The sequence below is a fragment of the Bos javanicus genome, chromosome 23 (assembly GCF_032452875.1).
Source record: "Bos javanicus breed banteng chromosome 23, ARS-OSU_banteng_1.0, whole genome shotgun sequence".
Classification (NCBI taxonomy): domain Eukaryota; kingdom Metazoa; phylum Chordata; class Mammalia; order Artiodactyla; family Bovidae; genus Bos; species Bos javanicus.
This window is the reverse complement of record NC_083890.1, coordinates 59530-73774: the sequence shown is the minus strand read 5'-3', so window position 1 is coordinate 73774 and position 14245 is coordinate 59530. Positions and strand designations below refer to the sequence as shown.

At 52.3% G+C, this 14245-nt stretch overlaps 1 protein-coding gene across 8 annotated transcripts in view; it reads right to left on the bottom strand.

Annotated features, from left to right (window-relative positions):
* The window catches only part of LOC133236023 (liprin-alpha-1-like), a 34260-nt gene that overhangs the window by 11968 nt on the left and 8047 nt on the right, over window positions 1-14245 (bottom strand). For 5 of the 8 annotated variants that reach the window (XM_061397765.1, XM_061397758.1, XM_061397762.1 and 2 more), the window contains 5 exons: window positions 13104-13205; window positions 12660-12881; window positions 9232-9363; window positions 5353-5432; window positions 2578-2791 (listed from right to left, as the gene is read on the bottom strand). In XM_061397765.1, coding sequence (XP_061253749.1) covers window positions 2578-2791; window positions 5353-5432; window positions 9232-9363; window positions 12660-12881; window positions 13104-13205 — 750 coding nt within the window. The remainder of the gene's footprint in view (window positions 1-2577; window positions 2792-5352; window positions 5433-9231; window positions 9364-12659; window positions 12882-13103; window positions 13206-14245) is intronic. The other 3 variants (XM_061397761.1, XM_061397759.1, XM_061397763.1) reach the window with 3 other exon arrangements.

Genomic DNA, 14245 nt, shown 5'->3' with positions numbered 1-14245 from the left:
CAGCGACATTCAGGGCAGCTCAAGTCTATCAGGAACTGAACCCAATTTTACATGGAAGCCCTGACTCTGGATAAATGGGCCATGCTCATGAGACACTGCCATCTCTTAAGCGAACAGGACTCAAGAAACAGGCAGGGGAAGAATCCAGTTCCTAGATGGCCTGGTGACACTCAGGTCTCAGCGTGGACGGCAGGCAATCCTATGAGGTTATTCACAAGGGTGGGCTGATGGAGTCAGAGACAGAAACTGAAAATTACAAAAATACATCCATGCCTCCATCAGCCAGGCTGGAGGAAAATAAGAAAAAAGAACCTTTCAGCTCGGCAGCCGCTGGGTCCCTATCAGCAGTCATCACTGGTACCAGTTCACCAGAGTGTGCCGTCCTCCCAGGCTCCCAGTCCTCCGTTTCCCAGGCTGGTCTGAACACCCACAGAGAGGCGCAAGCAGGGGCAGCCAGGAGACGGGAGGGCCAGCCCCTCCGCGGCTCTCCTCTCGGGACACAGGCCCTCGGGCTGTTCTGGGGGATGGCTCCTCGCACTGCAAGGGTGGCTCTGTCGTCAGAGACACATGGGATAGTGCCAGCGGGGCCCCGTGCTGCCCTCCCGCTCTCACACCTCACACCCTTCTCTCTGAAAACGTCCCCCCTGCCACACTGTCGCCCAGGTCCTGCCTTCTTTCCCAGACAGGACCTCAAAGGACCTGAGGGGCAGCCTCGAGGTGCTGGCTTGCTGGCTCCCTGCCCCTGTGTCCAGTGCCCTAGCCTCCTGTCTTCATCACGACCCCGCCCCAGGGCTGGGCTACCCCATTCGCTGGCTCCGGGACCGCCTGCCATCATTCCTCCTCTGCTCCAGTGAACCAGCTGCCTATGGGTTCACCCCCATCAGCCCGGTCGGCATGTCCTCTCCCTTCTCTCGCCTTCCAATCGCACAAGGGGAACCAGCAGATTCCTCCTCCAGGGCTCCCTGCAGCGCCCACTGCGGGTCTCTGAAAGCTCCTTGGGAGTGGCCTCTACGGTCCCCCTCCCCGCCAGGTCTCCACTTCTCTGCCAGCAGGCGGTGAGCCCCGCCCTGCAGGGCAATTCCCCGGGGACTCGAGGAACCCGAGTTACCAAGCCCCTTCCTTTCCTTGCCCTCCCCCACGCCACCCCCTGCCCCCAGCATGTCTCTCCCTGGGCTCCAGGCCCTGCCCTCCCTGCGGTTATTCCTCAGTCCCTTGCGCCCCTTCTCAACCTTGGAATGCAGGATGCCCCACAGCCCTACCCTTGCACCCCATCTCTCTCCACCGGCACCCGCCTGGTGACTTTACTGTGCTCGTGCCTTTAAATGCCATCTGTATGCCCACGACCACAAGTCCACCCTGAGCTGAATGAGTCCTCTCCCGGATGCAGGCCGCAACACTCAGCTGTTCTCCTGACACGTCCCCGGGACATCCAATGGGCTCGTCCACCTCAACAGGGCTGAGGCCCGGCTCTTAGCTCCCCGCCCCGGCAGCCCTCCTCACCTCAGGAAACAGGCTCTGGCCTCGAGCTGCTCAGGCCTGAGCCCAGGCTCCTCCCTGATGTGGCCTGCTCTCTCCCTTGTCCCCGCTGGTTGACATGACCCTTTTTCTATCTCCGAGTGGCTACTTCTCTTCCTGCCTCTGGGTCTCTGGTTCAAGGTCACCCTCCTGGTGTCACCTCACTGGCCACCCTGTTTACACACGATCATCCCCTCCTCCTTGGACAACTCAGGCACTCTGGTCTCCTTTCCCTGCTCATTACTGTTCAACAGGCTGCGCGGGTTTAAAAAGGGGTCCACAAATTCTTCCATCCTCCTCCCTTCAAGAGGCAGAAGGGGCAACTCCTGCTCAGCCCCTGAGCGAGGCAGGACTTCGCAGCTCACTCTCGCAAACAGAAGTGAAGGTGTGCGGCCTCAGGATCAGGGTGCAAAAGGCCCCGGGCTAAACCCCACGCTCTGGCTTTCAGAGGGTGTTCTGAGGAGCGCCAGGCCATGGGAAAGCCACACGGCAGGGACCTCGGCCTGTCCCCAGCAGCCAGGTGAGTCTGAAAGCCTGCCATCCAGCCCTGGGGGCCCTTCCCTTGCCCTCAGGAGGCCCTGAACCAGGCCCGCCTGCTACAATGTACAGGCACTGGGGACTGTGAGCTGCTCCCTGGGAAGTCACTAAGCTTTGCAATGATTCGTTACGTAGCAGTGGATAAAGGACACACACGGTTTTTAATTCACTGCTGGAGTCCTACTTCTGACCATGTCTGGCCCAAACTAACTGCTCACTGAATGTGGAAGCTCAAAACACAGACATGTATGAACAAATACACGGCATGAATGAGGCGAAAACATAAAGGCACTTAAACTCCCAATGAGAATTCTTCTCACTATAAGCTGATGGATATGTGTATCCATTTACTCGTAGGACGATTTCAAAACTGTGCTAATTAGTACCATGCTGGGCCTCACAGTAGGCCACAAATAATCAAAATTCGTTAAGGAAAAAAAGCATGCCTTCAAAGTAAACTCTTAGCCAGAAAAAGGAAAATGGGGAGACGTAAAGCAATCTATCAGCGCTTTGTTCCAAACCCACCTCAGGACCACGGTGTGAGGGGGCAGGTGCCTCACAAGGTGCCCACCAGGGATGGGAAGGGGGCGGCGGGGTCCTTGCCTCAGATGGCTCATCGTGCAGCGCTGCCAGCCGGCCTTTCTGGGGGCACCGCAGCACCGCCCCGTTGCCCAAGGAGTCTGCCGGCCGGTCCGCCACAGGGAACCTGAGGTCCGGGGCGCTGCCCAAGTGGGGTCGGCTGAAACACACGGGGAAGAAGAGTGCTGTTAGAAGAAAAGAGAGCTCACTCTGTCAGACGAGCCAGAGCCTGTCCATTTGGAAGATCGGCAATTTCACAGCAAAAGGGCCCCCGGGAGGGCACTGCCCTCCTGGCTCCAATAGCAACAGGCCGCCCGCTGCTCCGCAGACACTCAGGGCTCATCCCCAGCAGCTGGAAAACTCCCGTATGTGGGGAAGGCAGTGCTGACACGAGGGTGTGGAGCTGACTAGGACAGGATCAGCTGTCTGGGGTTGCTGCATCCAGGGTCCCCCTGGAGCCCACTCTCAGGTTCCAGGGCAGGGCCTGCACCTGCTCTGCTTTCCCCTTGGCACCCCACCTCCCCTTTGGCCCACACCTGCTCTGACCTCCCTCTCCCACGGGAAGTCTGTGGATCACAATCACCGGTCTGCCTGGAACACTGTCTGCACCGCTCTCAGTGTTTTTAAAGGTGCCTCAGACAACCGGCAGCAGAAAAGTCTCGGACCCACAGCTCGGAGCTGAGCACCACTGGTGTCTCCCATTAAAGCAGAGGTGAGCGTGTCACCAGAGTCTGGGCTGAACAAGACCCAGCACAGATGCTCAGGCCCTGAGCACTAAGGACTGGGCCTACAGGTGCCAGGAGCTCACTCAGCAGGGGCCTGCTGGGAGGCAGGGCAGCCCCGCCTTGACTGTGAGCCGCCTGCACTGCAGGACCGCCCGGGCTCTGCTCAGTCTTGTCTCTGGGACGAGGGTGGTGCCTCCATGTGCAGGATTCCCTAAACCCAGGAGACAGGGCCTTCCTCCGAGGACAGGACACCCCATAGGTCTGCAGAGTGGCCAGGGCCAACCACCAGCTCAGCCTGCTCGGGGTCACACGCTGCTCTGCTCGACGGTTTTGCGAACACTGTGCTGCACAGGAGATGGAAGTCTGGAATCTCCCAGAGCCACACCTGTCTTCCCTCCCATCTCCCCTCCCTCCTGACAGAACTGTTCCCTTCTCTGCTCCACTTCCACCCAAGGGCTTCGGGCTACAGCACACTTGGGAACTGAGTGGGGGGTACGACACAGTCCCGCTGTGGACTGGGGACCTTCGAGGGTCCTCTGAGGGCCAGAGGCCTCCGGGTTGGGTCCACCCCCAACCATCACCTCCCAGTCCCCTCACGGGGTGCAGCCTCCATCTCTCTCCCCCTCATCACCCGAAGTTCTTTCCTCCGGGAGAAGGTCTCAGAGACAAGGTGACCAATTCCTCTGGGAGGTCCCACCAAATACGCCGTGCCTGCCCTGCCTGTGAGCCAGTTTTCAGTCCCTACTCCCTCCCTCCTGAGGCAGCACAGTGCCCCCCACCCAGCCCACACTGCCCACAAGCCCCACTCTGAGGCCCCACCTGTGCTGCTAAGTCACTGCTGTGACCCCTCCAGAGCTGCCTCCTGGAGACACCCCTCCCTCGCACCAGCCGCTGTGGCTCACTGTCTTCAGAGCACAGCGGCTCCTCCTGCCCCGCGGCTGCTTCCTCTTCTCATCTCTCACTCTCACTGACACACACGGGACTGGTGACCAGGCCCCAGGCTTCTCCATCTGAAGCCCCCAATTGTGTCAGGCCTCGGTTCCTGGCATCAGGTCCCTCCTCGTTACCCAAAAACCCCCAAGAGGAGGAGGCCGTGTCCACCTCCTCTTCCTCCACTGTCTACGCAGTCCTCCTCACACTCACCTCGTCCACCCCGGGAGCAGGGGTTCCCCACCTCTGACAGCCCCAGCCCCTCACCCTGGAGGAGCTCTGCCACCAAGTCCTGTTCTGCAGGGCACGTGCTCTCCTTGAACTCCACCCACCATGGTTTCAGACACAGGACCAGTTTCTGGCTCTGCCTTTGTCTCAAATGACATCTCCTTTTCTCTAGAAGAAGGCTGGGTGGGGGCTCTGGACTGTGAGGATCCCCTAAGCACACAAACACAGAAATATGCGTATGGGCTCCAAACTGTCTCCTAAGTCAGGATTCAAGCAGTAGTCCATTTCCTACAGATGAATGAATGGCACCAGTAAGCACTTAATAACCTTTGCTAAAGTTTATCTCTCACTTGTGACCATTTTCTGTGAAGAAGCCAAAGAAACATTTAAATACTTAATAAGAATTACCGCCCCTATAACAACGAGGAAGAAAAAATCAGGATGCTCAGTAATCTGCTCTCCTCATTCACAAGCCAGGTGATTCCTCCCACCGCAGTCAAAAGACTACAGGTCATTAACCTTCTGCGACTCTTCAGAAACATCAGTGTCACAGTCTGTCAGGCCCCTCAAATGAATACGCCCAAATATCAACTGGTCGGCCCCCTACTTCCAAACCTCTGCCTGTGGTTTTGAGTGTTGTCAATCCTGTGACGACCACTCCGTGGTACCAAGTTTGACCCTAAGGAACGATGCTTGTCTCTTCCCTCTCGCTGTCCACGAAGCTACAGGCTCCTTGAGGTGCGACCATGAGCAACACCCAGTCATACTGTCCACACACCAGACAGGCCCTTGTCACACTCGACAGCGCTGAGGGGAGCTGCCCCGGGGAGCAGCCTACCTGTGGTGGAAGGGAGCCCCTCGAAGTCTAGTCTGGTCCACTTCGGCTCTCAGGGTTTCCAGGTTTAGAATCAGCTGGTCCTACGAAACAGCAAATGACACAGCCTGCACCGCTTGCTTTTTGGATGTAAAGTGACTTGCACCAAAATGTGCAGAACAGGTTACATCAGTAGGTATCAACTCCCACCATTGTAATTCTGAGAAAATGTTCTCTAAGAGTCCCTAGCAAATAGAAACACTCAGAACAATGTTAACCCTTATAAACCATAATGAAGAGGAAGTTCCATCTCAGGTGTAGAAAAGGTTTCTCTGGAGGAAACATGGCAAGCCATTAACAACCATGAAGTCTGTAGAGAGAAGCTAGACTTCAGGCGGGGGTTTCGGGTCAGGGGGACATGACTCACTCTATTGCCCTCCCTCCTCTCACTGCTTTAAACTGTCTCCATGGAGCTCACCTGCATTCCTCACATTCATTCCTCTACAGCCCACTTCACTTGCTCATGGGGTAAAACAAGTCAAACGGGCCAAGTTTGTGAGTCACTCAACTCAACCTGGAAGCTCTGTGCTGTCGGCCACGGCAGTCACTCGCCTCATGCAGCCCCTGAGCACGTGAGACAGGCTGGTGCAAAGCCCGATGTGGAAATCACACAGAGGATTTCAAGACTCGTGGTGAAAGAAGGACGTCGAGTAGCCCGTTGGTTTTTAGGAAATTTTAGATTGTGTAGGTGGCTCGTATTATCTTTCTGACGCACAGCACAGTCCACGTGAATGGCTCACGCTTTGTCTGAGCTTTTGGGTGATCCCTGAAAGGACTACTCAGAATTCTGAACCACACACAACAGCCACACACTCTAAATCCACCTATAATGCAAACACATTCAGTGTTCAAAACCAGAAGTGCTATACGTGTTATAGCAGTGGATTAGCCATAAGGAAAATGGAACTCGACTTCTGCTAAGCATCTGCTCAAACTCATGTCCACTGAATTGGTGATGCCGTCCAACCATCTCATCCTCTGTCATCCACTCTCTTCCTGACTTCAATCTTTCCCAGCATCAGGGTCTTTTCCAATATGAAAATTCATATTAAAAAACTGGAAATAATTACCTCAAGCAAATTTTAAATGCAATAACAAAGTTGCCAAGTCTGTGTTTTATAAGATGAGCATCAATTTCAAGGTTTAAAAAGCTGTTTTAGGACCTACTGTATTTAAAAAAATGGAGAGAAGACAAAAGAATGATCTATTTGAGATTGGCTCTGTATGAGAAATTGCTGAGACTAATTGACGGGACGGGTCATGGGTATTTATTATACTACTCCATCCACTTTTGTGCATGTTTGCAATTCTCCATCGTAATACATTTAAAAAGTTTATTTTCTGTTAAAGCAGAGTCTTCTCCAGCAACACAATTCGAAAGCATCAATTCCTCAGTGCTCAGCCTTCTTTATGGTCCAACTCTCACACCCATACGTTGCTACCGGAAAAACCATAGTTTTGAGTATATGGTTTGTCATATATGGTTTGAGTATATGGTTTGTCGGCAAAGTGATGTCTCTTACTTTTCAATATGCTGTCTATGTTTGTCATAGCTTTCCAAGGAGCAAGCATTTTTTAATCTCATGGCTGTAGTCACCGTCTGCAGTGATTTTTGAGCCCAAGGAAACAAAACCTGTCACAGCTTCCACAATAAGGCATCGGCATTCAAAGATTTTTAAAGCAAAACAAAAGTTGACTTTGAATTGGCTTAGTCTAGTCATAAACAGCATCCCGATCTCAACAGCCTCTGAGCAGCAGTTATGAAAGTAAGAAGTGCACACCTGATCGGGAGATATTGAGCTCTCTGCCTAAGCGGGGAGGGCGCCTCACCGCGGGTCTCACGATGGGAGTCAGAACCACTGCCCCCTGGAAGTCCGCCTGTGAGGCTCTGCAGTCCAGGCCCAAGAACACAGGTATGGTGGGGACAGTACTGACACGTGAGGCTGGACCCGGGATCCCCACTCCATTTCCTGGATGGTCTGTATTGCCGTGTGGCCAACCTTTCCAGGAAACCTCTCTCAGGACTCGGTGATGTGAGCCTCCACCATCACCCTTTCCTGACGCGCCTTCTGTTGCAGGGCAACTGCGGTTCTCCTGTCTAGAGGCAGCCATCCTACACACACACCGTGTCTGGACCAGCGGTTTGGCATGTGGGACTCCAGCGCCACGTCCGAGGCAAGCAGGCTCCACACCTGGGTGCCATGCCTTCAGTTTCATGGGCCCCGGGCTGGCACCCCTAGGTTTGTCTGAGGGGCAGTTGGGAGGTCCACCTGTATCCCAAGCAGCTCCCCGGACTGGCTGGTCAGAGCAACAAGCAGCCTCTTTGAATGGGGGGAAGCCCTGGCTCCTGCTTATCGCCTATGGGCAACCACCTCTGGCCCTGCTCCCAAGGAGGTGGGTGCCCGGATCAGCAGATGGGGCCACACAGGCACACACTCGATGCCAGAGATGAGAGTGGTGGAGAAAGGCAGTGCTGGCCCCCGCCCAAGCCACGTCTCCTGCCCAGATGCCGCCTCCCTGTCAGCACAGGCACCCGCTGCAGCTCCTTGTTCTTTGCCTCCAGTTGGACCTCCATCTGGCGCAGCCTATCCTCGATGCTGCTGTGCCTCTCTCTCCTGCCTGTCGGCCAAGAACAGCATCAGCTCCGCTCACAACAACCCTGTCCTGACAGCACGCGGGCTGTGATCGCAGGGGCGGCAAGCGGGCCATGCTCTGTGCGAACCACGGGCCCTGGGTTCGCCGGGGGCATGCCCGCATGCCTGCTCACACAGCCTGCGCGGCTTCGTGTGTGACACATGGCTCACGGAGGATGCTGGTGACCAGCTCGTGAGAGGAGACGTGCTCCCCGTGCCCCAGGCCCCACACCCACGGCCGCTGCGCTCCCTCCTCGGACTGCCTGTGGCGAGCCCGCGTGGGCAGCAGACAGCGGCAAACCCGAGGCACACGTTCTACCTTCCTAAGCTGGGAAGGAAGTTCGAACCGTTTAGCCTCCTGAGTGGTAGAGCTTCCGGAAGACAAAAGGTCGGACTACAAGGCCGACTGGGGATGGACAGCACAGATGCCAGGGGAGAGGAGAAACCAAGCCTGGAGAGGAAGATCACAGGCAGAAGGGTGCCCCCTGGCGGCTGTTAGTGACCCTGCTCTGGGAGGGTCTGTGAGCACCGGACACCGGCGGCCTCCCGCGACGTGATGGCCCCTCAGGCGCTCACTGAGCTCCTGGCAAGGCTTCCGACAGCCGAGTCAGCACAGACCCGGCCCGACTCTCTATGTTCAGCCAGTGCCCACTGGCAGCGCAGGGCAACACCTTTCCCGTCAGAAGGACAGGGTGGCTGGCTGGCTGGCAATGGGGTCGGTGCCCCCAGCAGCGCCACATCCCAAGGACATGGCCTCTCACCCGCGGGCTCCTGGGGACGGCGAGTGGGGAGTGGGGCCTCGGGTCTGCACGTGCCCTGCTGGGACTTCTTTAACAAGTGTATGGATAACAACTTAAAACTGTGTTCATTACAGAGCTATTTTGGCCATCTCTTAAACGAGAATGGGATTTTTCTAGGTCTCTATCCTGCTAGGCTTTGAGTGGCTGACTGAACTCTGAGCAGCAGTGACTTGGAGCTGAAGCGTCCTAGGGACACACAGAACTGGGAACAAAACTGGAGGGAAATTAACGTAGGGATGACGCAGAAGTGGGGCGTGCCTGACACTCAGGGAGCGCTCCCATCTCAGACGGGCAGCACGACCCCCACGTCTGCGCTCCTGTGTGGACTGAGCAGCACGGGCAGGGGCGCGGTGGGAGAGCAGGGGAACAGGCCCTCCCTGTGCCCGCCCCCCAGGGACCCAGAGCAGCACCTTGGAGAGCGAGGCCACCCTCTGCGCCTGCTCCGCCTCCACCTCGGGCAGCGTCTCTGCCCTCCGCAGTCTCTGCTGCAGCTTCTCTACCAGCTCCAGGCGCTCCTGCAACCTGCGGTTCTTATCCTCTGTCTACAAAGGGAGAGCAGAGGATCAACACAGGCCGAGAGGTGTAGCCACTGTGGCTTTAAGTAAGCTGAGACAAAACCTAAATGCACGTGTCTAGTGGATTCATTCTGTTTCGGAAGCTCCCTCAGGGTATATTTTCTCTCAGTGTTCCTGGGCTTGGTCTCAGTGAGCAGAACGCCTCCTGCCAGAGTATTTGCTTTTCCTAAACATTCCCCAAGGACATCTTAAAAAAAAAAAAAAGTTCTTCTATATTAAAGAAGATCTGTAGAATCTTATTCATTCTTATTGACAAGTTAAGGGAAGAAGGGTTCACTACAGACCCTTCTTAAAACATCAGCAGAATCATCATTTAGAGGGAACCCTACCGACCGCAGATGGCTACGGGCGTGTAAGCCAAAATATGGCTTTCATCTCCTCTGAAATACAGACCTGATAAGAGCATGCCTGGTGAAATGCCAGTCAACTAGTATTTGTAAATGCACGATTATTCTTTTAACAGATCTTCTTACTCTGAAAAACTTTCAATGTAGAACATTTAGACAGATTCTTTTTTAAAAAAGAAAAAAATTAAACTATCTATAAGCTCAGGTTCCTGAGAGGTTAGCATTTGTTTCTAAGCAGCTTTCTTACTTTTTCTGTGTGCGTATTCCTCTATGTACGTACACAAACAATATGCTATGCTTTAAAACCCGCAGAAAACAATAGCATATGGTACATAGTATTTTCTGATCTGCCTTTTACAGCCATTATTTTGTATATCGTGATGCTTTTAATTAGCATTCCCCATCATACTTTTCAATGGCTTTCTAGTATTTTATTTTTGTGGTGGGGACAATGATACACTTTGGCACACACCAGACTGACTCACTTTGTTTTGGAGAAGCCAGATTTGGTTTTCCTGGTTAAGTCCTGATTATCTGAGACCACTCGGGAACAGGAGCGAGTAAGGCTCACCACACCACAGGAAGTACAAACCCTAATCAGACCGGAGCTCTAACCCTGCCTTTTGTCACAGTGACCCCAGTTCCCAACAGGCAGCCAGCTGCCGTGAAGTTCCCTGCTGCTCTCTACTCTTTCGGTAAAAACTCTAACAAGCCAACAGATTCACCTTCAAGTAAAACAAAAGAGTCAGGAATGGAATTCCACAATGGTTAAACCAAGTCCCAAATAATTCAAACATGTAAGTTGCAGTCACCCACAATTTTTTAAAAATGTATTTCCTTCCAGTACAGCTGATTTACCATGATGTACATCCACACTTTTGAACACAGTATTTTAGGGTCATAAGAACTTTACACTGGGACTTGATTTCCAATGTGAGAGTCACATGAAAAGATCTTTACCTTCCTTCCTCAGTAATTCACTAATATAAAAGTCAGACACAGTTCATAAAAGCCATTACCTGTCGATGCCTAGAATCCTTATTTGCAATTTCATTTTCAAGTTTATTACTGATGTCGTCCTAAGTTTCAAATCAAATATAAAGTTAACGTCCTCAGAATAAAAGTCCTAGACACGGCAGTTTTCTCGGACGTGAGCAAAAATGCGCCTATCCCAAAGGTCACGATTGGCACCCATCTGTCTTAACGTTCTGTCCAGCCACTTGGTTTACCAAGCTTCTTTTCTACATAATAAACCCAAACAGCAAACGAAAAGTGTACTAAACTACCCTGTTATTGCAAGAATTCCAGGAAGGAAGGTATCTGGCATGAAGTCAGGACCTCTGTCTGCTACACCATACAGGCGGGCTTGACCCAGAACAAGGAGGGACCTTCAACAGATCCAACGGGGAGCTCTGAGGCTCGTTTCCTCGAGTGAAAGTTGGAAAAGTCTCATGCAATTTCCTCAGAATTAAAGTAGAATATTAACGAGTGGAAACAGAAGTCAAATTGTACACAACTGGGAGCAGCCTTCTCAAGCCTAGTTCTTCAAAAGCAGAGTTACACCACATGGATGAAACGCTCAAACCAGGACCAGAACTTGCTGCTGGTGCAACTCCTGTGCGCCACTTCAAAATCCACTTCAGGTCCCTCCCTGGTCACTAAGTAACCAATGTGGGCAAAGTCCTAACTTTAAAAGTGAAAGGTCTTGAAAACGCGTTTTCTAGAATTCTATACGTATTAAACTCTGCCACCTAATCTCCTGTTGCCAAAGAGTAGTGTGAATAGCTTATGCAAACCTGTGCAAATATTTCTGTTTTGAGTTCTCACACAGAATTACTCACACCAAGCTACTAAACAAGTACACCTGCTGTACCACATGTTGGAGGGGTTCTCTCTGAGACGGTCTCACGGGGGAGGGGTGGGCCGGGTGGGTGCTGTCTGTCTGTGCACAGAGGAGAGGCGAGGCTCACAGGAAGAGGCCTGAGTCCCCAGCACTTTCTGTTTTCACAGTGACCGCTAGGGAGTTTCTCATAAATCAGGACACCCGCAGACATGACCGCCAGAGACATCACGATTCCACATGGTTACACAGCTCGGGCCTGAGGATCTGAGGGTGAGCAAACACCACTCGACTTGTCTGACCGCCGGTATCACTGTCACACATCCCTTCAAGGAGCGGAACCTCAGAAAACTCGAGAAGATGGCCAGGCAAGCTGCCTCAGCAGAGCCCACACAGCATGCTCCCATCTCTCCGAGAGAACAGGCTCCACAGGTGTCACCAGACTCGCCTGAGTGAATCAGAAGCAAATTTCAGCATCATCAGGAACACATTCGACAGGCAGTAGCGGGGGGCGGGGGGCGGGGATGAACTGGGAGACTCGGGTTAACATATATACAGCACTGATACTACACATAAAGTCAACAAGTGAGGACCTAGTGTACAGCACAGGGCAGTCTGCTCAGTGCTCCGTGGTGAAGCAAATGGGCAGGAAATCTAAAAGAGAGACAGATACGTAAATAGATAGATAGATAGATAGATGACTGATTCACTTTGCTGTACAGCAGAAATTGACACAGCAGTGTAAAGCAACTATACGCCAATAAATGAATGAATGGATGAATGAATTTTTAAAAAAGGAACACAGTGGGCCCCCTAGAACTTGTGGAAATGAGGAGTCCACACCCAGGGTGCGGCACAGCGTCAGGGCTGCCCTCATGTTGGTCCACTGCCAACGGACCGCCTGGACCAGGCCTCTTCTACCCCAGAGACCTCGATGCGGAGGCAGGGAGGCAGCCAGTTGTGGTCTCTCCAGTGCTCTGCTCTTACTCACGCAGCCATCCCAAGGCTGAGATCCCCGGGAGAACAAGAAACCCACATTCCACCTCAGGACAACAGACACAGCTGCAGTCACTCACTTCGCGGACGTCCCGCTCAAGTTTTCTGTTTATGTCCTTGGACTTGAGGAGGTCCTTCCTGGCCGTGTCCAGGTCCTCCTCCAGATGTTTCACGTGGGCAGAGAGGGCTGCCAGGCGCTCCTCCATCTGGCTCTGCTCCCGCAACTGCCTCTCTATGATTTCCTGGAGCTCCATCTTCTTAACCACGTCTTCCTTGTGGCTTAGAGAGCCGTCGGAGGGTCTCTAAGGGGGAAAGGAAGCTTTACACAGCCTGGTTTTGGGAGGGAGGGAACACAGTACTTCCGGGCAATCTGTGAGGTCAAAACTGCCTTCTGCGCTCTGGGAGCTCACAGGAACCTCGTGGCCACTCAGACCTACATGGTGCATCGGTGAGAGGTCCCAACAGCCCCGCACAGACTGGATGGTAAGACAAGAACCAGACAGAGAGCGAGACCAAGGACTTGCCTTTCCATTGGCGCTTGGCATGTTTTCTTGCTCATGATGTACATCAAGCACCCTGTCCGTTAGTATCTTTTCCTGGTTATTCTCCTCTGAAAGAATCATCTGCTAAAACCAAAAAAATTGAATCAGAGTAAAGAAATAAGTAAAGACAGCCAAACTCCACCTGGAAAACTCAACTCTAAACTGAAAACACAACATAAAAAGAAAATACATGGTGATGCTATCCATCCCGAATACCACCAGGTGATTAGAGTCAGAATTTGTCTTCTACTGGACAAAGGGGTACTTAAGAGATCCTGCAACTCTGAGCCACAAGTCTAGTTTACCAGTCATTAAAATAACCCTGGTGGGCGGGTCCTCAATCAGAAAGATAAATAACATCTGATGCCCACCACTACAGCCTTCATTCTTTTTTAAAATGAAAGGATTCAAATGACAAACCCTTCACGGAAATTACACAAAGACTGATCAAACTTACCTCTTTATGTGTGGCACCTAATTCTTCTTCTAACAAACTATACCTTTCGAGTGCTACTCGTAATCACGCTCTCAACTCAAATAAAAGGGGCCGAGTCACTGTGTGTTGATGTGTGTATATACGTTAGTACACTTCTTAGTGTATACTCACCCTAATACATGGATACTGTCACAGAATACCTTGAATGTCTCTCATTGATCTTAACGTCAAGAGAATCTGCTTGTTAACAGCTTTAAATTCTAAGTTTGAGAGAACAAAATGTTCTCCTAAATTAATTATTACCCAGTTTTTAACTGCAAATTGATATACAGAATATAATAAATCTTGAGACATTCATGCCAACTAATACTTTTTAACTGGGGGCTTCCCAGGTGGCTCAGTGATAAAGAATCCGCCTGCCAATGCGAGAGGGCAGGTTCGATCCCTGGGTCAGGAAGATTCCCTGGAGTAGAAGATGGCCACCCACTCCAGTATTTATGACTGGGAAGCCCCATGAAGAGAGGAGCATGGTGGGCTACAGTCCACAGGGTTGCAAAGATTCGGACACGACTGAGCATGTATGCAGGCAACGCTTTTTAACCATATAAAACTCTGAATTCTTACAGAAAAAAATGTATATACAAGAATTCAAGACGCTCAAAAGTCAACTAGTTACATAAACATGTGC